At 35.6% G+C, this 26,909-nt stretch overlaps 1 protein-coding gene across 11 annotated transcripts in view; it reads right to left on the minus strand.

Annotated features, from left to right (window-relative positions):
- LOC115217963 (activated Cdc42 kinase-like) overlaps positions 1–26,909 on the minus strand; it is a 334,743-nt gene that overhangs the window by 128,309 nt on the left and 179,525 nt on the right. For 5 of the 11 annotated variants that reach the window (XM_029787686.2, XM_036507897.1, XM_036507898.1 and 2 more), the window contains 3 exons: positions 21,635–21,942; positions 9,456–9,467; positions 140–172 (listed from right to left, as the gene is read on the minus strand). In XM_029787686.2, the coding sequence (XP_029643546.1) occupies positions 140–172; positions 9,456–9,467; positions 21,635–21,859 (270 nt within the window). In that variant the 5' untranslated portion in view covers positions 21,860–21,942. Of the gene's footprint in view, positions 1–139; positions 173–1,040; positions 1,074–9,455; positions 9,468–21,198; positions 21,286–21,634; positions 21,943–26,909 lie in introns of those variants that run through there. The other 6 variants (XM_036507899.1, XM_036507901.1, XM_036507900.1 and 3 more) reach the window with 6 other exon arrangements.

The following is a 26,909-nucleotide window of genomic DNA, read 5'->3' on the forward strand; positions in this document are numbered from 1 at the left end:
ATGGATGAAAGAGAAGAAAACAGAGGGGCAGAGAATGAGGAAGAAGAAGAAGACAACAATGATACAACAACTATGAAGAAAAAGAAGAAAAACTAATCTACAAAATGCTAAAAGAACAAAACAAATTGAAGAAATCTACCGTCATGGTATTGGATATTCCAGAGCTCAAGTTCTGAAAAAGAAATCAGATTAAAGTTTTTATCTTCTTACACTACTCTCATATACATGTGTACACACAGACAGACAACAGGCCTAACCTAGAGACAGACAACACACACACACACACACACCAACAGTTAAACAATATGGCACATATACAGCTGAAAGGCAAATCATAATAATATTATCTTGATGATCAAAATCATACTTATTGTTATCAACTCCAGGATCTGAATGTAAATAGTCTTTTCGAGTCATCCAATACCTTGCCTTTATTTATTTATATAACATCATACAACAGTGTGTGTGTGTGTGTGTGTGTGTGTGTGTGTTGTGTGTGTGTGTGTGTGTGTGTGTGTGTGTGCGTGTGTGTGTGTGTGTGTGTGCGTGTGTGTGTGTGTGTGTGAGACAAGAACATGGAAGCAGGGGAAACAACTCCAGTGTTAGTTGTTTGGTTATCGATGCAGCTTTCCAGTAGGAAAAGGTAAGCGGAGGCACTTGGAACTGACGGAGGAAATCGCCTGAAAGAAAGATTAAAGAGAAAAAAGAGCTGTGTTGAAGCTCAAGTGCACAACCCTAGCACTTAAACCAAGCGGAAAATACAGTGTGTGTGTGTGTTAACCAATTTCAACATTTGTGTAAAACAAGAGCAAATTGATGTCTTTCAGAAAGGATGTTAGCATTAGTAATAGATTAAAGGTTACAAGCTGAACTAATAGTCATGCATGAAAGAGCATGCTGTATGGATGAAAGAGAAGAAAACAGAGGGGCAGAGAATGAGGAAGAAGAAGAAGACAACAATGATACAACAACTATGAAGAAAAAGAAGAAAAACTAATCTACAAAATGCTAAAAGAACAAAACAAATTGAAGAAATCTACCGTCATGGTATTGGATATTCCAGAGCTCAAGTTCTGAAAAAGAAATCAGATTAAAGTTTTTATCTTCTTACACTACTCTCATATACATGTGTACACACAGACAGACAACAGGCCTAACCTAGAGACAGACAACACACACACACACACACACCAACAGTTAAACAATATGGCACATATACAGCTGAAAGGCAAATCATAATAATATTATCTTGATGATCAAAATCATACTTATTGTTATCAACTCCAGGATCTGAATGTAAATAGTCTTTTCGAGTCATCCAATACCTTGCCTTTATTTATTTATATAACATCATACAACAGTGTGTGTGTGTGTGTGTGTGTGTGTGTGTGTGTGTGTGTGAAGGGGAGAGAGAGAGAGAAAGAGAGACTATATGTTAGTCGTATATTATGGAGATGGGTAAAGGTAGAGGTGTGTTTTCCCTTGGTGTAGGTGGTGCAAGTGACAAGTTATCTTAATAGTTCAAAAGGACCATTCCTTCTCCTGCAGTTTATCTTTAATCTTAAAAACAAACAATATAGAAATTCTTATTGCTGCCGTTGCTACCAATGATTATCTGCAATTTGGAACCTGCACAACATTCTCTGACAACACATCAATTGAGCTTTCTTAACAGACAAACAGCCATCATCATCATCATCATCATCATCGTTTAGCATCTGCTTTCCATGCTAGCATGGGTTGGACGATTTTGACTGAGGGCTGGCAAACCAGATGGCTACACCAGGCTCCAATCTTGATTTGGCAGAGTTTCTACAGCTGGATGATCTTCCTAACGCCAACCACTCCAAGAGTGTTGTGGGTGCTTTTTACATGTCACCAGCATGGAGGCCGGTCAGGCGGTACTGGCAACGACCTCGCTCGAATCTTTTTACACATGCCACCGGCACAGGAGCCAGTAAGGCAACGTATATATTCTACAATTATCTACATTCACAAAGACCGTCAACACACCAATCCACTCTGGTTCTGTGATTTACAATGTTTAAGGCAATCTAAATAAAAACCTTCCATCAAAATTTCCTGTTCCAAATACCAGCTTGATAAGAACAAAGTTATTTTACTAAATTCTTCGTTATTTTCAAAATTAATTAAAACAAAAGCAGTCTACCTCAACAGAAATATTGTAACAAAAAATTTTAAAATTAAGTTTTGATTCATTAAATGACTAAAGATTTGAATTACAGATTCAAAGTTAGAGTCTTCCTTAACCTCCAGTTCAACTTGATTCAAATAAAACACGCTGTATTTATTCACAGACAGTTATTGTGTGTGTGTGTGTGTGTGTGTGAACACTGTCTAACCATTTGTAGATGTGTGTGGTTAGACTTAGAAGAATAAACTACTTGCTATATCGACTACAGTCGTCACTATTATTAACTAAACTTTCAACATATGTTTTTAATTGAGAAGTTAATGGGAAACTAGAAGCAGCCATAAACATATCTGTCACGTGTGTGTGTGTGTGTGTGTGTGACATTTTAAAGTTTTGGCATGATATTTAAGCACGATGGGTCATCTTAACACAATTAAAATGCTAATCTGTACAAGAGGTAGGTTTAAATAACTTCTAAAATTAACCAACAGCTTTAAACAGGATTTTCTAAACTATTAAATAAACATTAGAGCAAATGAGAAGCCTGAGTAGAATCAAGAGTCTATTATTGGCTTTTAACGAAATGATCTTCAAATGAAACAATGGTAAATGAAACAGGGGTGGAGACGATGGAGTAAAGTAGGGTATGGCGTATTAGAAGGACTTGAGTAAACTAACAGGACACTGGAATAATAAATGGCATGATCCAGAAGCTACTAGCAGATCTGTTAATTATTTATTTAAACAATTCAGCAGAAATAGCTAATCATATTTTATACTGTCAAACAACATAAACCATCCACTTAACTCAATCACCAAATTTGACAACCTTGTAGAAAAGGAATGGAAAGGTAGACGTTTGCTTTTGGGGGTTTGTTTAGGGTTGTGAAGATGCATGGCTCAGTGGTTAGAGCATCAAGCTTACAATTGTGAGGTTGTGAGTTCGATTCCCAAACCGAGCTGCGTGTTGTGTTCTCGGGCAAGACACTTTATTTCATGTTGCTCCAGTTAACTCAGCTGTAGAAATGAGTCGCGAAATCACTGGTGCCAAGCTGTATCGGCCCCTTTGCCTTTCCCTTGGATAACATTGGTGGTGTGGAGAGGGGAGGCCGGTATGCATGGGCAACTGCTGGCCTTCCACAAACAACCTTGCCTGGACTTGTGCCTCGGAGGGTAACTTTCTAGGTGCAATCCCATGGTCATTCATGACCGAAGGGGGTCTAAGAAGGGGTTTTTCCTTTGTTTTTGTTACCTCCCCACCACCACCTTCTGTTCAATAACATACCTTTTCATGACCATGGCTTTGATCTATTCCTAAATTTAATCCAACATATTCCTACTATAAAATCTACCCAAAAGGTGGATTAAATCACAAATTATCTTCAGATTCATTGGAAAGAATCTCTCCTGCAATCCATTGATTTCGGACAAAAAAACAAAATCTGCCTCATTCTATTTATTTCAATGTTCCAGAATTAGACTAAATGGTTTTGCTTTCAAAATTTATTTACCATTCCTAAGGTTTCTCCTCTCCAACACCACCCCCTCACACTTGCATTGACAATGCAATCGTAAAATTCTGAAGCCACTCGTATCTAAGGCTGACAGATAAAAACAGCGCAAGAGAAATTATGGTGCTTTGGCCAACCAACCAACCAATACATGTAAAGAATATGGTCACTCAGTCTACAAGACATAGCAGCCGAATGTCCTTCAAATCACACCCTATCTTCTTTACAAAAACGAATACACTGAAAAATGTAGTCCAAAATACACAAAGCCTGCAAAAGTTAAAGACAAGATGGTTGTGGTTGGAATACCTTTGGTCACAGCTCAAAGAGGACCGACTTCAACTTCAGTCTAAACATGAAAATGGCAGGGGGGGGGAATTATAATTTTGTTTAGTCAGAAAATTCTTATTTTTAAAACAAAATACAAAAAGATTTTAATTCAAAACAGTCTCACTATGAAAAAATTTTAATTAAATTTGACATCTGATCCACAGTGAGATTCACTTTTTTCATGCCATTTTCTGTCGACAAGATAACTGTGTGTGTGTGTGTGTGTGTTTCTATATTTTAATGAGAATCTGTGCAAACTATTCACCAAAATCAGCTGAAGTGATGACATGTAAACATTTCAGTAGCAACAGACTCACACACGCATACACACATACGCTCACACACACACACACACAGCTGAACCAACAATACAATTACTTTTGTGCAAGAGAAGACAAACTCTTTCCAGCAAAATATTGTAATACATTCAAAAGTGAAGTTTCTGCAGGAACACAACAACAACCAGAAAGTCATTGTAGTGACCTCTTATTATTATTATTATTATTATTATTATTATTATAAAGTCTTTAAGAGTTTTACTACATTCCTTTGAGAAGTCCATAACACATGATATTGTAACCTATGTCATTTTGAATTTAAAAAAAAATGAAAAAGAACAAAAAACAACAAAGTGTACAAAAGTACACAAAATATAATTTGCGAATGTGACAGAAGAGAATTTAATGTTTTGGATGGTGGTGGTGGTGATGGTGGTCCTTCATTGGCAACATTGAAGAAGAAAAACAAATGGTTACATGAAAAGCGATGGGTTTCACAGCAAAAGCAACATGGTGAATTAAAATGAAAATGAATATAGTGGAGGTGTGTAGAATGGTGTTTTACAGGCAAAAGAGGGGGGCTAGAAAGGGAGATAAGTGAGATGCAGGGGTGGGTGGGTGTGATTGAAAATGTTTCATGGATTGACAATAAAAGTAGAGGTGGACCAATGAAATGTTGTAAAGGGAAAGTTATGGAAGCACTGAAACTCCCTGCTATAAAAGAATTGAAAGACACCGTATTGCAAGACTGTCCACCCTTGCAGAGAGATATCTATCTAGATGCCCAAAGTTTTATTTACATTAGGAATTTGATGAGTTCAGTAGAAAACAGTGGGTAAACATTGGCTGAACACTTTTGAAAAGTTTGCTAGAAGCTCAAGTTCTGTGCCAACAGAAATGAAAGCAAAACCTGGTTATCACAAACAATATTGACATTTAGTTTAATTGTTCTGACATTGAAGTAGCTGAGTGGTTAAAGGTGGAAGTTCTTTGTAGAGTTTCAATAAAGAAAAAAAAAGCAATAACTTATCTTAGCTTACAAAATTATAATAAAACTTTAATCATTCCATGCTTACAACACTGGTTAATACCAAAGGCAGCAAACGCCACTGTAAAGGTGTCAATTCCCAAGACAAACATTTGTTGAAAACATGCAGCAGAGAGTGTGTATGTGTGTGGGTTGTCTCATTAAGGGCAGCCTCTCAAGCGCTGGTAACATGGAAAAAATGTCTGCAGATCACGCTATACAGTGTTCGGTGGTAGGAAGGACATCTAGCTGTTAAAAACCATACCGAAAATATCAGAACATACACAGGAAGAGAGTATCCTGTTCCTGCTTTCTTTGTTGTTGCTGTATCAGGTGACAAAAGACAGTCACAAGTGGTAAGAGACACAGCTAAGACTTGCCCAACCCATGCCAGCATAGGTAAACAGACATAAGGTGACACTGATGAATACAGTCAGTACATACATATTGTATAGAAAGGTTCATTAAATTCATAAAAGACTGTATTGTATCAAATTAAAGAATGTTGTGCTTTAGTGCCTGGTATAGCTTCAATGGACATTTTTCTAGAATGCATTAACCAAGATATACTTAAAGGGATTTTGACTGCTAATTCTAACGGGTCAAGCAATCATATAGAGGTTCATCAAAGAGAGACATAGTGGCATTATGTAAACAGTATGATGACACTGAAATGGCATCATCTTATTAGAGAGTAATTAAATTTAAAATTTAAGTTAGGACTTTGAATTAAATTTTGGCACAAGGCCAGCAATTTCAGGGGAGGAGTAAGCCAATTCCATCATCCCCAGCACCCAACTTGTACTTATTCTGTCAATCCTGGAAAGATGAAATACAAAGTCAATGTTGGTGAAATTGAAACTCAAAAATATAAAGACGGACTAAATGCTGCAAAATACCTTCTCTGGCAGGTTAACAGTTCTGCCAGGTTCACCTTTTGGACTTCAATTTAATATTAAAACATCAGATGTCACAAAGGTACCTTTTTACTGCTTTAATTTCGTCTCAAAAAGGAAACTGTATTTGCCATTTCCAAATATAGGTCAGTAATGCACATTTGTTTAGAATGACTAAACTCTTTATTTTACCAAATGTCAATAAATCTAAGTTGACCCTCAACCATAAGAATTACATGCAGGTATTTGTTTACCTGTTGGAATTAACAATAAAACATATTCTAAGATTCCTTCACTGTCGGCTTTTGTCTTGCTCTCTCTTATTATTCAATGTTGTCCTTCAGAATATATTCTTTACAATGATTCATGTCTATGGCACTTAGTAATCACATTCAAGACATTCTCAGCTGAAAACCAGCCAAAAACAAAGAATGAAAGAGAAGGGGAGAGGAAGAGAGAGAGAGAGTGTGTGTGTTGTGTTGTGTTGTGTCTTGTGAAGTGGATGCAGGCATGACTGTGTTAAGAAGCTTACTTCCCAACAATGTGGCTTTGGGTTCAACTCCACTCTGCAGCATCTTGTGCAAATGTCTTCTACCACAGCCCAATGAATGGAATTTGGTAGACAGACAATGTGAGAGGCTACTGGAGAAGTCATTTTTGTTTTGGGAAGGACATGCTTAATCCATGATATGGTTTAACAGCCAACAGGCCCTTGGATGCTTTAAACAGAGTCCACTCCACTGCAAGTTTTAGGGACCAGGCCTCCAGTCTGAGGCTAATTTCCTCCCTTCTTCCCACCAGTCACAGGGACACTAAAAATAGGTCAGAAGGCACTCCTGTTCCTCCTTTAAGTCAATTTAAAATTAAAGTAAGTCAACATTATAATGACTGAAATATAATGTAAATATAGCAAGGTAGATAATGTGACGGTAATATTTAGTAATGTAAAAAGTCTTAAGTAGATTAAATCAGATTAATGGCCTTAAAGAAAGAATCAATTGATCATTATAATCACAGCTGAGTTATGAACATTCAGGAGATACTCTGGATTTACTTTCTGTTCAATAGTTGAAACTATACACATCCGACCTTCCTTAAACATAAAGAAACTCGTACATATAAACACACCTCGTACATATACATCCACCTTAACTACTCTAGTTTGTAGGATCTAGGAATGTATTGCAGAGCAGTCAGTACAACATGAAAGATTTGATGAGAACAGAACTAAAGAATTTGGACAACATAATATCAGGTTTAGACAAGCTGAACTTGAAGATTGGTTAATTAACAAGACTAAGATTTGCTTGAAAGAACCCAGTGAAATAATAACAGTAATAATTTAGTTTAACCAGTAAACTCTTATTGAAGGGGAAAAACAAAAAATTCATTATTTTTAAAAGGAAATTCCACCAAAATACCAAAACTGTCACCAACAGTTTTCCACATTAACGCTATCTTGAAGCAATGCTTATATTCTGTAACACGAAGATATGAAATAACTATCTCTGGCTTAGTTTAGTAGTGAAGTTTTTAAAAAGATTAAATCTCTTCATTTTTATCAAAAGTAAATCAATGAAAATATTTCCTAAAAGTGCTGAGTGTTATCCAGTACAACCAATTATTACTCAGTATTTCTGAGGCCCCGTCCCTCCCAATCACATATCAACCATACCTACATATCCAGTCAACCATACAAGTAAAGATCAGCTGTTTAGGAACAAAGTAAATATTTTTGATCAAATAAACTAGATTACTTCATAATTGAAAGCAATTCTAAAATTAATTTGGGCCAGATTTACTTAGACACCTAATTAAAATGCTTATTGACAAATTTGACTTATGGAAGGGGGACAGGGACATAATTCTTGGACCACACAGACGATGCACTTCCATCAAAAGCATACAAATACAAAATACACAAATTTCATTGAATTTCCAGTGAGAAAAATTACATCACAATTTAAAACATTCATGCATAAATTTAATTTTAAAAAATAAACATTGCTTTAAACACTGAAAAAAAAACTGTCATATTTATGAAAAGTTAACTAAGCAAACAAAAATATTAAATATATGTTGTTAGGAAAAAATAATGGAACTAAACAGCTTATAAACATGTAAAAATCTGAAAAAGTGGTCAATTAATTAATTTGATTTAATTTTTTCAATCAATACAATTTTAGTCTCAGAATTCCAGACAGGAAGAATATCATGTGATAGTAAATAAACAGATAAAAATATATTCCAGACTCAAGAAATCTTTTCATGAAGACAATTGAAATTGTGTAACTTTGCAACTAAAAACTTTTAATAGGATCAGTTGTTGCTACCATTTCAATTAATTAGAAATTAAATACTCCATAAAGTGTGTGTGTACATATGATATAGGTATGTGTGTGTGTGTGTGTGTGTGTGTGTGTGTGTGTGTGTGGTGTGTGTGTGTGTGAAGAAAGCTTGTTTCTCAAACATGTGGTCTCAGGTTTAGGGTTCAGTCCCACTGCACAGTATCTTGGGCAAATGTCTCCTATAACCCCAGGTTGACCGAACCCTTCTGATTAAATCTAGTAGGCAGAAACTGAAAGAAACCCCTCCCTTATGTGTGTGTACCTTTGTCTTGCTATCATGAGATGATTGTAAATAAGAAGCACAACCATACAAATGATGCCATTCATTTCCAGTCTTCTATGAAAAACATGACGAGCCAAGAGGAAGGATTACCTTGTTTGGAACTACATGAGGATTGGAGGCAGGAAAGGTATCCAGCCGTAAAAAAAAAATTATGCCTCAACAAATTCCATCTACCCCATGCAAATATGGGGAAGTGAAAGGTAAATGATGATGATGATGATGATGACGACAATGGTGTGTGTGTGTTACATTTCTTTTACATTTTTTGTTTTGCCTTTTCCAAACTACTTTTGAACCGTTATTAGATTATTTCCTAAAGATTTCTTCAGTTTACATTAAGCCAAGATTTAAGTTAGACCAATTTATATTAGCCAACATTTGGAGGAATTAGATCAAACCAACCAAGCTGAAAAAAATAAATACGTAATATTTTATCAAAGATTTAAAAAAAAAGACAATAAACTTGAGTTTTTACAAAAATTATTCAGTTTTGCTTTGTTAACTTTCTGACAGCAGTGTTGAATAATTTTTTTTTTTTTAATATTAGTCACAAAACTAAAATTAGTAAGTTTATGGGTTAAACACAAAGAAAACATTTAAACAATAATATAAAACTGTTGTAGTTACCCCAGAAATGAACTGCAAAGAAAATAAACAAGTGATTAGTTACATTGAGTAGGGAGTAGATTAGATGTTAAAACAATAATGAAAGAGGGGACAGGGGTCAATGACTCAAGGCCACAACACAGCTAAATAGATAGATTATTATGAGGGAACTAGAACAGGGAAGAGATTATCAATTTTTTTTTATTTTATGTTTATTCCAAACATGACCGCTCAACTGTATCTAATGGTAAAAATGTTTCTCCTTCATATAACTAACTAGCACTCCATCAACTGCGAAAACTGTTCCAGTTGATCCGATCAACGGAACAACCTCCATGTGAAATTAACATGCAAAGTGACTGACCACTTCCCAAAGTAGTGACATACCCTCAAAGTAGTGACAAGACTGGCCCCTTGGCATTACTGGTACAGCTCATTTTTGCTAGCTGAGTGGACTGGGACAACATGAAATAAAGTATCTTGCACCAGCAGGAATCAAACTTTTGACCTTACAATGGTGAGCGGAATACCCTAACCACTAATCCAGGCACCATCACTCTCCTTCCTATACAGAATGGCATTTTATAATCTCTCTACAATTACTGGACGACAAAGTAGTAATAAAGTAGGTGCAGACTAACAGAACAGAATATACAAATTTACAGAATATTTTATGAACAAACAAGGAATGTTTAAGAAAACAGATTTGAGATTGATCCAATCCATTTCATTATTTGAAATATGAAATTTCCTTCCATGCGATAAGACTCTGGATAAATTTCTATGGCATGTTAGACAGCAGCTATGATCAGACTGCAGCCCAGGGGACTTTCTGAATGGCAAGACTAATGAAAAATTACTTAATTTTTTTGTTTTTTAGTAGTAGTGTGACCCACCTAATGATGAGCCATGTTTCATGTGACCCACTTCTCCGAAAAGATGTCCCCTGCCTGTTCTAGAGCAAGTTGTAGGAGAGCGTCAACTTCCGTATGGTTTAATTTTAATGTCACAGCATATGAAGATGAGATGACCGAGCAGAAAGATGGAAGTGATGGAGGAAAGAGTCCACTCCACCATAATGTAGCAGCCATGTTTATTTTTCAGAAACCTGTCTTTTAAACCATAAGAGGAACCAAGCAGAGACGTCACAGACAGTGTTGCATTTATGATCAATGTCTACAAGTAGAGACTCTTATGTGTAGACAATGGCAAAGCCTAGGAGAGTAAATCATGTGTCACATATCTGAAAGTCGTAACAACAAAGGCACAAGAGACATCCAAATAATAAACAACACAAATGTCATGTGTCTTGCTTATAACAAAAGCTGTAAGAGTCACTGCAGGACAGACATATGTGGTAAAGAAACACATTTTCTAATTGTCATAGTGATGGCCATTAGCCATACACATTAAATGAATGGGCAGCTATCAGTACACACACACACACAGAGGCACTCATGCCATTAGTCCAACCCTTGCCAGCATGGAAAACAGATGTTAAATGATGAGGAAGAGGAGGATGAAGACGACTAGCACAAACACAAACATTATACAAAAATATTAAGAAAGGCTTTTATATTAAATACTACACAGAAATATCATTAAACACCAGCAACAGAGTCTACAACAATTGAGGAAACAAGACCATAACACGACCTGACAACAATAAAATTATAAAAGAATAAATTCTTCTAATTTCATACAACAAAAAAGAATAAAGCGGTCAGCAACTACAATGAAATAAAAATGTCTGTCCAACTCAATTCCCTGTTAACTTTGTCCATTATATCCTAACATTGTGTCATTACAGAAAAACAGAGGAAAATGGTGATAAAAGATTCAATTCAATTGATTGTACCAGTCGAATCTAGAATGATTTCATTTCTTCAGTTTAATGTTTTCATTCATTTTGTTTTTGGTTCATGTTGCCTTGTTTTTGATTTATTTATTCCACAACAATAAAATAAATATTCAATAATCAGTTTCCAAAAACATTTAACACATTTAATCAGACAATACTTGAATGGGTTCAGAAAATTTGGAGACATTTTTCATAGAATTTGCACAGATCTTCTCAGTGTAACACATGCTGTTAGAAACTACTTTTTCGCTTAGTCTCTCTCTCTCTCTCTCGGGAGAGACTGTGTGGTAAGAAGTTTGCTTCCCAATCACATGGTTCTGGGTTCAGTCCCACTGTGTGACACCTTGGGCAAGTGTCTTCTACTATAACCTCAGGCTGCCCAAAGCCTTGAGTGGATTTGGTAGACAGAAACTGAAAGATGCTCATCATGTTTGTGTGTGCGCGTGTGTATGTGTGTGCATGTGTGTGCACACACATGTATGTGTATGTGTGTGTTTGTACCCTTCGCCATTGCTTGGCAACCAATGTTGGTGTGTTTACATTCCCATATGGTTCAGCAAAAGAAACTGATAGAATAAGTACTAGGTTTACAAAGAATAAATCCTGGGGTCAATTTGTTTGACTAAAGGTGGTGCTCCAGTATGGCCACAGCCAAATGACTGAATCAACTTAAAGAATAAAAGAATATAAAACATCATAATCGTTTTCCCATTCACTTTGCCATATTTGCATGGATCAGACAGAATTTGTCAATGCAGATTTTCAATGGCCGGATGCTCTTTCAGTCGCCAACCTTCCTCTGATTCCAAGTAAGGTAATATTTCTCCATAGCCAGACATGTTTACATGGAAGATTGGAAATGATTAACACCGCTTGTATGATGGGGATGCTTGTTTACATCCATCACATGATGTCAAGACAAAAAGTACATTCATATACACTTAAATATATACATGGTGTCCTGAAATTTAGGCAACTGAAGTCTCAGGCTTCACTGACTATCAATAAATGTGATAATTATGCATCAGTATAAAAGCTTAATGTGTCTTCTTTTTATTTCAGACTAAATAAGTTCATATTTATAAATTAGACAATGGCTATAGACCGAAATACAATCATAACCCTCCACAAAGGAGGAGAAAGTAATACAGCTATAGCAAAAAAGTTTAAAATTAACTGAACAACAGTCTGGAAAACTGTCAAGAAATTTCAAGAGACTGGTTCCACTGCTGATCAACCTGGACCTGGCTAAAAAAGAAGTGTGCAAACCCCTCAGCTTACCAAAAGTACCAGAGAAAAGATATGGCAAAATCTAAGTCTTTGGATTTAGTTTTGCCATTTTCCAGTCACTAATGTCTCTAATTCCTCTCCAAAACTTCTTTTAGATGCCGTCAGTCCAAATGAGATAAAAACTGTTTTTGTTTATTTGTTTAAAAGCTAGAATATGGAGAAAATAGTCTAACCACCTAAAACTCAGTGGGGAAAGTAACTAACGATTCATAGAGGAACTCAAACTGCACCACTTGTGTAACGTCATTTCATTTTGGACAAAGCCTTTACAATGAATTCTTCTCCCTCCTTCTTTTTCATATTTTCTCAACAGATGGCACCAAGCTGGCACAATAGTTAGCATGCCAGGCAAAATGCTCACTGACATTTCATCCATCTTTACTTTCTGAGGTCGACTTTGCCTTTTGTCCCCTTTCAAGGTCAATAAAACAAGTACTACTTGAGCACTGGGAGTAATGTAATCAATTCTCTCCCCATTGACCCCCAAAATTTCTGGTCTTGTGTCAAATTTGAAACCAATATTTTCCCAACAGATGTTGACTGAGAGACATTCAAACTAAACCTCCACTACATCAACATCACCAGTCTGTGAATGTTCTGATGTTTCTTCCTCAAGACAAAATCATTAAAGAAATATGGTTAAGTAACATCAAACCTTCATACAATGACTGAATGGTTGAATTGTTGAGATAAAATCACACAAACACTTATTGAACCATGCAGTCAACTGAGCAGACGGGAAATTGCTTCTATAAAACTAATAGTGTGATACTCAAGACCACTTTAGCACCAGTTCCGGGGTTTAAAAGAAATACCCCATAAATGTCTAATTTTATAAAAGTCTCTGACCAATGCCAGTATCAAATGGAAGGTCATAAAATTTCAAAACCAGCAATACAAAAATAAGTAAATTGAATCTTATTTTTAGCACTGACAAACATCATTCTATGATACAGTGTGCCAAAATCTATGAATGGATTGTGGACTGAACTGCAATTTGAAGCCAACACAACTCCACCTTGTTTTATCTCTGCTGAAGAAAACAAAAGACTCGCATGGAAACGGATTTAATAATAGCAATTGCTTCAAATTTTGTTACAAGGCCAGCAATTTTGAGGAGAGGGGCAAGTTGGTTACATCAACTCCAGTGTTTGACCGGTACTTATTATACTGACCCTGAAAGGATGAAAGGTAAAGCCAACCTTGGTAAAATTTGAACTCAGAGGAAATACATAGCAGTATTTTTCCCAACTTATTAGGTTCTAACATGATTCTACCACCTTAGCACTTGAATAATGGTTTCAAATTTTGGTACAAGGCCAGAAATTTTGGACAAGGATCGATTACATCAACCCCAGTGCACAACTTAATTTATTGACCCTGAAAGAATGAAAGGTAAAGTCGACCTTGACAAAATTTGAACCCAGAATGTAAAGACTGATGGAATACCACTAAACATTTTGTCCTCCATGCTAATGTTTCTGCCAGCTCACCACTTTACACCACCTTTATGAATATAATAATAAATATAATGTAGTCTTAAATACTGATGCAATGTTAGAAACACCCCCCAAGTGCCACCAAAAGGGAAAAAAGGGATCTGGTAACTATTTACATGTTTAACCTACATTTTGGTACAAATGTCAAAACAGACACAAATGACAACAAAGAGAACTTCTTTGCTGTACAGAGCTGAGAGAAACATAAAATGTCAGGAAAACTGTTTTGCATATTGGTTCCGGCTCTTTCTGTTCTGAGTTCAAATTTCACCAATGTCATCTTTTCTTTTCATCACTCTGGGGTTGATGGTATTGGCTAACCTTCCTTCCTTCAAAATTACAGGCCTTGAGCCTCAGAAACCATTTTCAGGTGCGGGAGTGGAGCGAAAGTATGAAATTGACATACAGGTGATAAGGGCTAAGAGCAGGTTGGCCACGCTCACGTTCACCATCTATGTACTGATATATGACGCGAGGAACAATAAATATACACTATTATCTCATCCTAATTATCTGGGCTTTTTTTAATTCTAGCCCCTTATTTTGAAGGTTTAATTTTGTATTACACACACACACACACACATATATATATTTATGGTTCAGAATTGTACAAAAAATACAAAAGACAGACACAGGTGAGGCAAACAAGGTGTATTAGTTTGATGCTCAGCAAAAATGGAAGAGTCTTTGATACTTTGAGCATAAACTCTTAGGCCTTTGTTTACATCATATCAATCACAATCATTTACAAACCAACTACTATATATATATATATATATATATATATATACATATATATATACGTATAGATTTAAGTATGTACATATACGTATGTATATATGCATATATATATATCAGAGTAAGCATATAAATGTGAAACAAGGTGGCAAAAAAAATACTCAAATACTAGAGGTAGAGTAATATACTTTATTGAAAAGCAGCAGAAACATCACAAAACTGTTACTCAGAGGTTTCACATTCCCATTCATCGGACAGTTTTGATAGAATGGAACAGAAATGACCATTTCTGTTTCATTCAAACAAAACTGTCCAATGAACAGGAACATGAAACTCTGAGTAACAGTTTTTGTGATATTTCTGCTGCTTTTCAATAAAGTGTATGTATGTGTGTGTATATATATATATATATATATATATATATACTGTTATAAGAAGCACAAGCACTTTCATACACATATATACACAAGTCAGGAACTTCTGCCAACCAAATTCAATCACAAGGCTTTGGTCAGCCCATGGCTATAGCAAAAGACACTTGCTGAAGATGCCACACAATGGGACTGAACCCATAACCACGTGATTGAGAAACAAGCTTCCTAACCACACACCCATGCCCGTACCTAAATGTATAATGCTAATTATTTAGAGCCATAAATGTGTGATTTGTTTGTTTTTCATTTGTAAAACTAAGTCCTTTGGCTACAGGTGATAAAATGGAATGATTGCTCTGCTGCCAAAAGCTACTGAGCCAGAAACACCTGTCCCAGAATGTCCCCTAATCTCCAGTCAATAAACTGTCCTCTTCCTTAACAGAATGTCAATGTGAGAGAATTCTTGATTCTTGAGATTGCCTTCCTTTCTCAAGTGGAACTGGTCTTAATTGCTATCTGCTAATTAAGACACATCCTCTGAGGCAAAAAGAATTTCAATAAATCAAGAATTTATGTTGTATGATATTTGATATACCAGTATTTGTGTATATAACTATTTATCTATCTTGACAGACAGAGAAACTAAATAAAAAAAACAGTTATTAATAGTAAGTAATTGAAAACTAGTTATCGCCTGAAATCAACTGAGGCCTGTGTAGTTTTAGGAGTGACCGAGCTTATTGCATGTCCTAAACCAAGTATAATAAAAACAGTGCACAATATTAAATTAAAGACAGTGGGGTGAGGGCACTAATTGATACCTGTAGAGGCTAGAAGAAAAATATATTATAAGACATGGCAAAATAATTAGAGGCCTGCAGTAAATAAAATATAATTAAGTAGAGTGATGTCGATGAAGTGAGGAGGACAGCTAGTACAGAGAAGGGACAACATGGGCATGGATGATGAAAGTGTTGTAAGAGTGATTGCTTAGCCTGCAGATAGCTAATTAACCAAATATTTCAGCTGGCTACTTCCTTCAGCAAAGAGGAGAGAGAGAGAATATTAATTTTTACATAATAGTAAATAAATATAGGAGTTGACGAGTTATACATGTGATAGGGAGGTTGAACTAGAGTAATAGACGTTTGTATTGAGACTGGTTGGATGTATTTAAATTAGGATCGGTTATTAATAGAGCCTGGCTGTTGAGCAGGCTGCCTTTGTCGGATTGAAAATAAGATTACTAAATGGGAAAGACAAAAAAGAAAAGACAACGAGAAAGAGACAAAAGGTTTGCCAGGGAGGTCAAAAAGCTTGGTAAGTAAAAGAGAGAAAAATACTAATTATTATTAGACGCAGATTACCCATGCAAGCCAGCTGGATGGCTGCAGAGTGAAGGACGTGGTTTGATCATCACATCAATACTACCAACATCTATTTATGAAAATAAACTGGCAACAAAGCAGAGTGCTGAGAAAGGTCTGCCAAGTGAAGGTAGAAACAAATAAGAGAAAGGTGAACCAAGTGAACCTTTTAAAGTGCTTTGGTCATAAAAGAAAAAGAGAGAGAGAGGCTTGAATGTAGCTTAAACACTTAAGCAGTATTGGGGGGTTGGGGAGAGTAAGAGGAGGAGGAGGGAGGGAGAGAGAGAGAGAGAGGAGAGTGTAATGAGGAGATGACAACAACAGCAAACACGACCAGTTACACACATGTAAACCTGTTAAGTCCACAGGTAAATAATAATAAGCAGCAGCAGCCAGGTTGTGAACTTGTGACTCACACCAACTGTGGTAACAATTCACATTTATAAGATAAAGGAAAAGACAATAAAAAGAATTAAACAGTCTCTACCATTAAATCAAAACCAAAACAGATTCTGCTGTCAACAAAGACTGCTCTGGGTGTACAAGGGCCATGTTGTGATATGGCAAAGTATAAAGGATTCACTTGTTGGAGAAATTGTTCACAAAATACAACAGCTGACTTGTGAAAGCTGGGATTCAGATTAGGAAATTATTGGAAATGCAGAAATAGAGTGAGAAAAGTATTAAATAATACAGAACAAGAGAACAAAGAAAAATATTAAATAGATTAATAATGGAGTGAGAAATAAGAAGGCAGAAGATGACCATTGATCCATTTGTAACAGCATAAAACTAGAAATGAATTGATATACAAGGAAAAGTAGGGAGCATATCAACCAAATATGTTTTTGCTGTAAAAACAATTAATTACAACTCTACTAAACAAATTAATAAATGAAGGTAAAAAGATTTAAAAAAGTATTTGTTATCCAACCTGAGAATCTCTCAGATTAACAATTTCATTCTTGAATGAAAAACTAGATTTTTTTTTAAATTTGTAAAAAAAAGCTATTTAAATGCTTCAGTAAATAATGTTATTGAATGTATGGTGTTGTGGTGTTGGGGCGGTTTTCCTAAGCTTGCTAGGATGCCAGAATCTACCACACAATTTTAATTTCAAAACTGTAAACCAGTTCTGCTTATGCAGGATATTAAAACAGGAAGGGCATAAAGTAAACTTTGCAGTGACTTGACAATTTCAGGCAGTAACCTCCTAAAATGGTTGGCTCTGAGAGGGATTTCAGATTGGCATTGGCATTGAAATATTGCAGACAGAGTTACTTCACAAACCTTGCCATGTTCCTGAAATATGATAGCTACTAATCTGAAACTCGACAAATATGGTGGGTGTTATAAGCAGATAATGATTCCCAGCTAGTGTCAATATACTTTGATAATTTATTTTCCCCTTCAATTCATGCTGTGCCCAGTCTCTGGGAAACACACTAAGTATGAATGGCTCACTGCACAGAGCTGTAATGATCTACCATGGGAAGTTTATAGTTCTGTCATTTATTTTACCAGCAATTTTCTTAGAATGTAGTATTAAACACAAATACTCTTCATACTCAGTATGTATCTCTCTTGAATAATCCCTACATCATGATGATGATGATGATGCCGTGTAGTTCCACATCAGCCCAGATTAAATAGACAAGGCATTGCTGCCTTCTCTTCTCACAAACACACAAAGGACAACATTATTTCCAATCTCTTTCCTTTCTTTCTAAGATGGCAGAGGTTGAGAGAGAGATTTAGCTAACCAATCCTTCCTTCTCGGGCCCAACGCTCTTCTAAAATTCCCTTCAGTAGTCATAGTTCCTTCCTCTTGATCAAACCATTGTAAATGTTCCATCATTATCTTTGTGATTCTTCAAAGACATGACAGCAGACCGTGGCACATTACTGTCTCCCCTTCAACTTCATGCTAAAATAGATTTACCACTATAAAATAGACTCAGCTTTAAATCTAATTGGTTCAACAGCATGCAGATTTATAGATTTAAGGAAACTATCAAACTTGGTTCTTCATGGAATATATATAGTAATAGGTAAGCATGATCCAGGGATCCAAGTGTCGGAAGTTAGTAAGCTTCAAGTATTTATACCATTCCATGGCTGTAGGGCCTTCATCTGGGATGTCACCTGTTGTGACCTCCAGCATTCTTGGTCCTTGGACCATTTCCCTGTTCACCACTAGCAGGAGCAGAAATTGCTGTCTGCAAGTGTGAGCCTCACAAGTCAGAGTGGCTACTCCAGCACACTTCCCTTGCTATCATCTGGGGCAATGCCTCTTCCATTTTGTCTGCTAGTGCCATGAAAAATGTTTCTGTATTGTGAGAGCAAGATCTTTCATATTTCAGTAATACAACATCTCTATTACTTAAACTTAAGATAATGAAAGTCACCTAAGATAATGAAAGTTTTTCACCTGTTCCATTCCTTTCTTTTTAGACACACACACAACTTGAGAGAAGAGTGTTGTTTGTGCATGTGCCTAAATAACACTAGTTGAACAGGTCTATAAATTTGCATGTGTTCCCAGGGTAGCGTTTCTCAACCAGTCAGTCCACATTTACAATAAACCAGTCACATCATTAAACTTATACTTTCCCTTCATTATACCTCAAACAAAATTCAATAAAAACAAATGCTTTTTTTATTCTTTTCATTACCCAGACAAAGAATTTCCTTCACATTTCAATATCAATGGTATTTATTTTTAAAAAACTAAAACTGACCTAACTCCAAAACCATTAGAAACATCTTTTTGTGTCTATTGGAAAGTTTTCTAATCATATTCAAGAAACAAATTTTAATCCTTTGTTACCATATTTTTGTTGGAATACATTGCTTTTGTTTCACTAAATTTTGAAAATGAAGAAGAATTTAATAAAATAGATTTATCCTTATTAAGCTGATGTCTGGAGCATAAATTAACGTGAAATTTTTATGAAATGTTTTCATTTAGATCACTTGAAACATGGAGTGTATGTCATAGAACCAGGGACAGTCTCAGACAGGTTGGTATCAAAAAGGTTAAGAAGGAAATGTGCATGTACATTTGTGGGGCTGTATATGCATGAGTGTGGTGGGGGGAGAGAAGACGCGCATGCATGCATGTGCAGAAATAAACCATCAAATGGACAAAGATTGGACTGATTGAAATATAGTGTAAAGTATAGGATTGTTTTCCGTATTTAATTAATTAATTAACCTCCAAGGCTGAGTCCCCTGCCACATTTAGTAATTTAGATAATGACTTTCTTATTCCTAAGAGTAAAGATTTTAATTAACTAAGGACTTATTACAATTATGCCAGTGTCAACACCAAAAGTGAAGAACATACTGTTTAGGATAAAAAATAGGAGAATGAAACAATTCCATTTTTATAAATTTTGGTTTTTATGAGAATAACTTTTTATTCTTTCACTCCAGCCCTGATTCTAAGTTTCAAAATTACCCCAAATCTACCCAAATTAACCCGATGTCAACAGGCAAAAATTTCAACATAATTTTGGGTAAGAACTCTTTTGATATCAACCTGTCCAAGACTACCCACAGGTTCTATGGACCAAACTTTCAGCTTTAAAGAGATCCGAATTAAAACTTCCAATAAAAGTTCATTTTTATGTTGCTGTTTGGAACATAAATTATTTCAGTAAATTCTTCATTATTTTCAAAACTATCCAAAACAAAAGCAGTCCAGTTCTATATTTAAGAGATGAGGAATTATTTACATTATTTACATTTGATGGATATTTGTCCTCATCTTGTTTGTTGTTAACACAAAATTCGGCTGATATACCCTCCAGCCTTCATCAGGTGTCTAATAATAATGCTACTTTTCTCAACAATAAAGATTAGCCTTGACACAATGAGGGAGCCTTTATATGGTCACTCCACCTCCTAGAAATAACAGTCGAATCTCCCTTAAATCATATCTTACCATCTTAAAAAGATGAGAATACAGCAGACAGTACAGTTGTAAATATACAAAAAGATGTGACTGTCATGGATGGAACTTCATTGATCATAAGTCTGCTCAATTAGGACTCACCTAGGGCTAAACAACAACACAGTATAGCCACTTGTTGCTTTATGATAAGTACACATTTCCACAATCATTCAATCTGCTGGAAAGAACAACCAGATGTCCCTCAAATAGCACCATTCGTTTTAAATAAAAGATATTAAATAATGTAGTCCTAGATAGACTATGCCTGAGCAAAAAAGATGAATTGAGGCTGGAATGTCTTCATCTATAAGTAGGTACCCTCAGACCTTACCTAGGGCTAAATAAAAACCATAATTAGACATGATCTACATGAAAAAATGAAGAACACCAAACAACTTTAGCTACGTCAGAGAACTAAGAGCGGGGAATATATTACAAGAATGCTAATCTTCTAAATCAGAGATGTAATATTTTCACCCTAAAATGGATAAACACAATTATTCTTCCATATATTTATCTGTGTCAGGACAACGCAAAAGAAAGAGATAACTTCAATGGTCTTATATTACATATACCTTCATCAAAAAAGCCAACTTTGAATAAATTTGCAAATTCATTAATCAAAGTTAAATTAGTAAGATATTAAAAAAAAAAAAATGAAGAACACCAAAACTAACCTTTTTAAATTTGCTGAAGGCACTGGGTGGGTATTCTCTACTTAGGGAATAATATCGCCTTAGAGTTTCCATCATGAGAAGTTAGGATAAGCAAGAAAATTAAATTCAACCAAAGACTTTCATCTGAATCCCATCCAAGTTAATTTTTCATTCAAGAACTTTAAGAAGATAGAGAAGCCAATGAGGTCTGTGAGTGTCAGAATGGTCATTAAAACTAAGAAATATCAACTGCAGCAACAGTCACCACACCATGGGGGGGGGGCTTATTTATTTGTTTATATCTCAGCCAATGGAGAGGAAGTTTAACAAAATGAAGGTTAATTTCTTGAAAGCAGGATGTGATGTGAGAAATAATCTACACAGCACTCATTATCTGCTGCTAAAGAAAAGGAAATGTCAAAGACGTGACAAGTTGATTTATAATTCAGTAACTCACCTTCTTAATCTTTCCGATAGTTCCTTGAGGTATTTCTTTCTTGTAATATTTCTTAAATCTACGCATTTCAGGCTTTGTCATGCCGACATTGATAAGATCTTCGTCTCGGACATATTTTAAGTGGGCCAGACTGGATATTTTCAGCTCATTCTTCAGAGCACTGTAATAGTGTTCAAGTTCAGCATCAATCAGAAAACCATAAAGTTCTTTGTTTAAAGCTGCCATGGTGAGCTGTTGATGTGGCCACCACTACTGCTGCTCTCTCACACTTGATTTATTAAAGTTTGGTTTACAAACTCATTGGTAGTCTGCAAGTAGAATGGGAAAATGGCCTTCATTAATGGAAAACATTTCACTTTAAATAAAATGTTAAGATTTAATCTTACATTTCAAACTTCTCTTAAAATATATGCAAAATAAAGAAACAATAAATTAGAGAAAAATCAGCCAAGATTTACTAAATTAATGAAGCAATTTCTTTCTCCATTATTTTCTACCAAGTTTATATTTACTGGTCTGATATGAATCATTCCAACATGAAAGGAGACTAGACCCTCTTTTCTGACAGGTACATCAAAAGCAGTTACTGCAATAAAAGTGTGTAAATTCTAAAGTCTACAAAGCTATTCCTACCATTTTTATGAAGGAATATCACATTGGATAATGTAGTTATATATATATATATACACACACACACACACACACACACACACACAAAAAGGTGGGATGGTTATGACAGAACATCTTTGATCATAAGGTTACTGTAGACTCGGGGTTAAACAACAACCTTTCAGTGACTCCTATTTCAGCTAAAAACAAAAACAAAACTGAATCCAAAGAAACTAATGGTGGTCTGTGTCTACAAAAGTTATTTTTATTGGTAAAATAGTTTTTTTTAAGTTCATTGGTCTTTGGTACACAAATTTCTTGAAGTTTTCACAGGAATTTGAGACAGACAGACAGACAGACAGGCAGGCAAGCAGGCAGAGACAGGCAGACAGAGTTTTATGTCCTAGTTCCTTTTCCATCATTGAAGAAAGACTCAGTTGAAAAGTGAGGAAATTCTTCTTGCAACGGTAAAAAACTCAAAAAAACTCTGTAATTGACTTATATTTCAACTGATCTAATTTTTTGTAATACCAGACATTTGCTTCCAAAACATCTTTCAAAACTGAAAAATTTTTACAAATTGAGTCAACTTTCTTCCAAAATTAATTTCTCTCGTTAATCATCAGCATCACCATTCATTTTCTCACCTCTGTATCAAGTAGATGTGTCTAGCTGGATGAGTGAAAACCAGCCATCTTAGCCACCCAACCTCTATTCAACTCTCCTTCACACTTCAATGTTTAAAAGAAAAATAATAAAAGCAGAACCCGATGAGGGTATCTATTCATGTTCAATGGTCCTTTATAAACAAACCACAGTCACGGAAAATGGAGATTCCAAACTCACTCACTCACATACACACACGTTTAGGCTTGTCTTTTTTTACACATCTGCTTTCGCTCATTAGCACGGGTTAAATCAGGGGTTCCCAAACTTTCTAGACCATCAACCCCTTCCTGGAATCCTTGACCCCTCATCAACCCTCAGGCATGTACAAAAAATAAATAATAATAATAATTAAGTTTCCAGGCATTTATCAACCCCTTGAATGGTCCCATCAACCACTTTGGAAGCCCCTGGGTTAAATGAATACATACTGCTGAAGCCCTGTTTTACTGCTAGAGGCCCTACATTGAGTCACCTCACTTTCTACAATATTCTCTCAATCAGATCTTCTGATGGACCTCACTAGTGCTGGTAACACAAAAAAAGGGACCCAGCACACCAAGGAATGGTTGGCATTAGGAAGGGCTTCCAGCTAAAAAAAACTGAGACACAGGAGCAAGATCTGGCCTCTGATCCATTGAATCTGTCAAACTGCTCAACTATGCGAGCACAGAAAGCAGGAGTATTATATATATATATATATATATATATATATATATAAATTTGAGTGATGTTTCTCTGTCCATTATGTTATTATGTTCATTAACTCCTCCACGACTGCTGGTGCAAGGACAACAAATCTCAAACTAGCAACTCCCCTAATCCCAGGGAATGTCCTAAGAGGCTCTATTTTTTTAAGGGCTGCCTAATTGGGGCCCTACTAACCCCGTTATTTTTACTGCATTTTAAACTAAATATATGGCAAATCAGAGTAATGACAATGAATTTCATACCATGAACTCCTGGGGATTATTGTAAAGAGGTTCAATTTCTGAAGGGCCACTTAAATGGGGCCCCCACTGACCCCTACCTTATTTTTATTGCATTTACCTCACTCCAATGCTTATTGATTAAACCATGATCAGCATCAGTGCTTGGCACATTTGCAGAAATAAGTTTCCTTACCCAAGGGTACAGGGTGGGAAAGCGGCCTGATAGTGGTGTCAAAGGCCTCAAAGGCGCCCTCTGCAGGAGCTAGCCTGAATGCCCCACTGTAACTTAGTGGTTCAGCATAAGAGAACCAATAGAATAAGTGCTAGTCTTAAAAAAAATAAGTACTGCAGTCGTATTCTTCAAGGTGGTACCCTTGCATGGCCACAATATAATGACAGAAACAAGTAAAAGATAAGTTATATCTTTATGTTGACAAGCTTTAACGATTCTTTATAAACAACTGAGAGGAAAATAGATTCTAAGTTAGTGACCTAAATTGAGTTTCTGGGAAAGGCATGAAAGTTACAGTTCCTTGCTATGCCTCTTTAGTAATTCTGTTCCTAATCAAAACTAAAATTATCCTGATTACAACTACAAGCCAGTGAAGTGTCACTGTACTGTTAGTCTCCATGTGAAAGAGTAGCATACATTCTACCATTTATCATGTAACACCACAGTTTCCTGATCCTTTTATCCCTATTTTAATAATTCTGTTAGACCCCTAAGTTAAAAGAAAGAGAACCTGACTAAATGTGTTGAATATAATTTGTTTCAATAATATTAGGCATTATTGGACCTTTCATCATTGCCCGTTAATATATTTATTGGGGTTGATGTAATCCATTTTAATTTTCCACTTCAAAAATTTGCTCCCATACTTTATTAAGAGACTAATATTAAGATATGTAACTAATATTAATATTAAATATTTGATACTAAATATTTAATATACACAAACCTTTAAAACTGGTTTTCTCTTCCTCTTTACATCTCGAATCTCAAACCAACAACTCATACAAAACACATTATACAACATGGCTTTACGTTTAACAAGTTCACTTTACAACCATATGGTTCTGGGTTCAATCCTTGAGAAAGTCTCATCGACCATAGTCTTAGGTAGACCAACATTCCCTGTGTGGGATTTGGTAGATGAAAACTGTGTGGAAACCCAAGTACCTGCACACATGTGTGCGTACATGTGTGTGTTGTAAAATTTTTCTCTGACATAGATGGGTAAAAGAAGCAGGCATAAGCAAGAAAAGTAAGAAACCAGTGCCTTCAAACTGAAATACCTTGTAGTATTTGTTCTGCCTCAGTTATACAGACACTCTTCTATCATTCTTGCCGAAGTAAATACAGTGCAACCCAGTGGTTGAAATATTGGAAATCCACAGGCAATGATGATATTCCTAAGAAAGTATTCTACGAAACAAATTAAATAAGCATCATATCCTATCTTGAACATTATTAACTCCAGTAACCATCATGCAAGGTATCTAGTTGTCTAACATTGCAACTTAGGAGGGGGGTAAAACAGAAGATTTTTAAAAAAGCCCAAAACTGCTTGAAAATAATTAACTAATGCTCTCTCTCTCTCTCACACACACACACACACACACACATACACACACACACAGCAGATGCCATAGATTTGGCATCAAATCCAGAGAAACCTGTAGATGAAGAATTTTTTCATATTTCTAGGAATACACTTTAGTGTTTTCCAGTGCCATTTCCAGGCCGCTGGGAGGATTTGTGTTAAGAATTCTGTTTATTATATTGTATATGTATGTTACAAATGTATTTTAACTATTCTCCAACAAAGAGGTAAGTTATAAAAATAAGAAAATTTTCAGGAGGAAAAAATAAAAAAATATAAAATAATTTGCAATGTGGAAAGGGTTTAAAGATGCATCCCTTTTCTTTTTTATTTATTTTAGTGTATCATGTAGCAAATGGATATCATGTAGCAACTATGTATCATGTAGCAAATAGGCTGGGATTATTTGGTGAGTTCAGTTAAGTGTCAAACTTCCTGCCCTGCATATTTCAGTAATTAAAACAGAAAGGTCTTAGGTTAATTACCTGAGAGCTTTCACTGACGTTTGACCTTCTAAAAATACTTCAATTAAGTTTTGCTAGACCCAGGAGGTTCATATTATTATCTCTGCAGCTGATTCACACATATAAAAAGTCATTATCAACAACATCACAAATATAAAAAAAATATAAACTCTTGCCTGTAAAATACAACAGACACTAACAACATTAACCTGGTGACTACCACTAAGAAATGACAGATTTCAAATTGATTTAGAAATTGTTGTCAGATTTGGTCTGTGGTGGATATTTAGAAAGAAAAAAACTGTCACTCCTTCAATTGCAAAAATAAGTATGTCCCAGTTGATTCAATTCAATCAATGGAACAGCCTGCTTGTGAAATTAATGTGCAAGTGGCTGAGCACTCCACAGACACGCATACCTTTAATGTAGTTCTCATGGAGATTCACTGTGACACAAAGCGTGACAAAGCTGGCTCTTTGAAATACAGGTACAACTCACTTTTGCCAGCTGAGTGAACTGCAGCAACATGAAATAAAGTGTCTTGCTCAAGGCCACAACACACATCACTGGAAATCAAACTCATGACTTTACATGAGTGAAATACCCCAACCACTAAACTACAAGTCTTCCACAAGACATTTAGAATCCCAGAAGTAATCAGCAGCAATGCAAACCCCCACCCCCACCTCCCGAACCAGTCACTTTCGTTTTCCAAATTTCCAAGGCTTTATTTTACTGATTCATTAACCATTTCATTACCATATTTTTGCTAAAATCCACTGCCTCTGTCTCCATAAATTTTGAGAAAAATGAATTTAGTAGAACAGCTTTGTCATCCATATATGTATGTATAATATTTTCAGCTCTTCCCAGCCACCACCAAAAGATATCTCCTCCCACAAACTGACAAACTTGTTATCTCAAGAGATAAGGATTATCACAATTTTCACAAATTTCCTTTTTTCTTTTTCTTGCTTTTTCTTCCCTTTCTTATTCCAAC

This window comes from Octopus sinensis, linkage group LG12, assembly GCF_006345805.1.
Source record: "Octopus sinensis linkage group LG12, ASM634580v1, whole genome shotgun sequence".
Taxonomy (NCBI): Eukaryota; Metazoa; Mollusca; class Cephalopoda; order Octopoda; family Octopodidae; genus Octopus; species Octopus sinensis.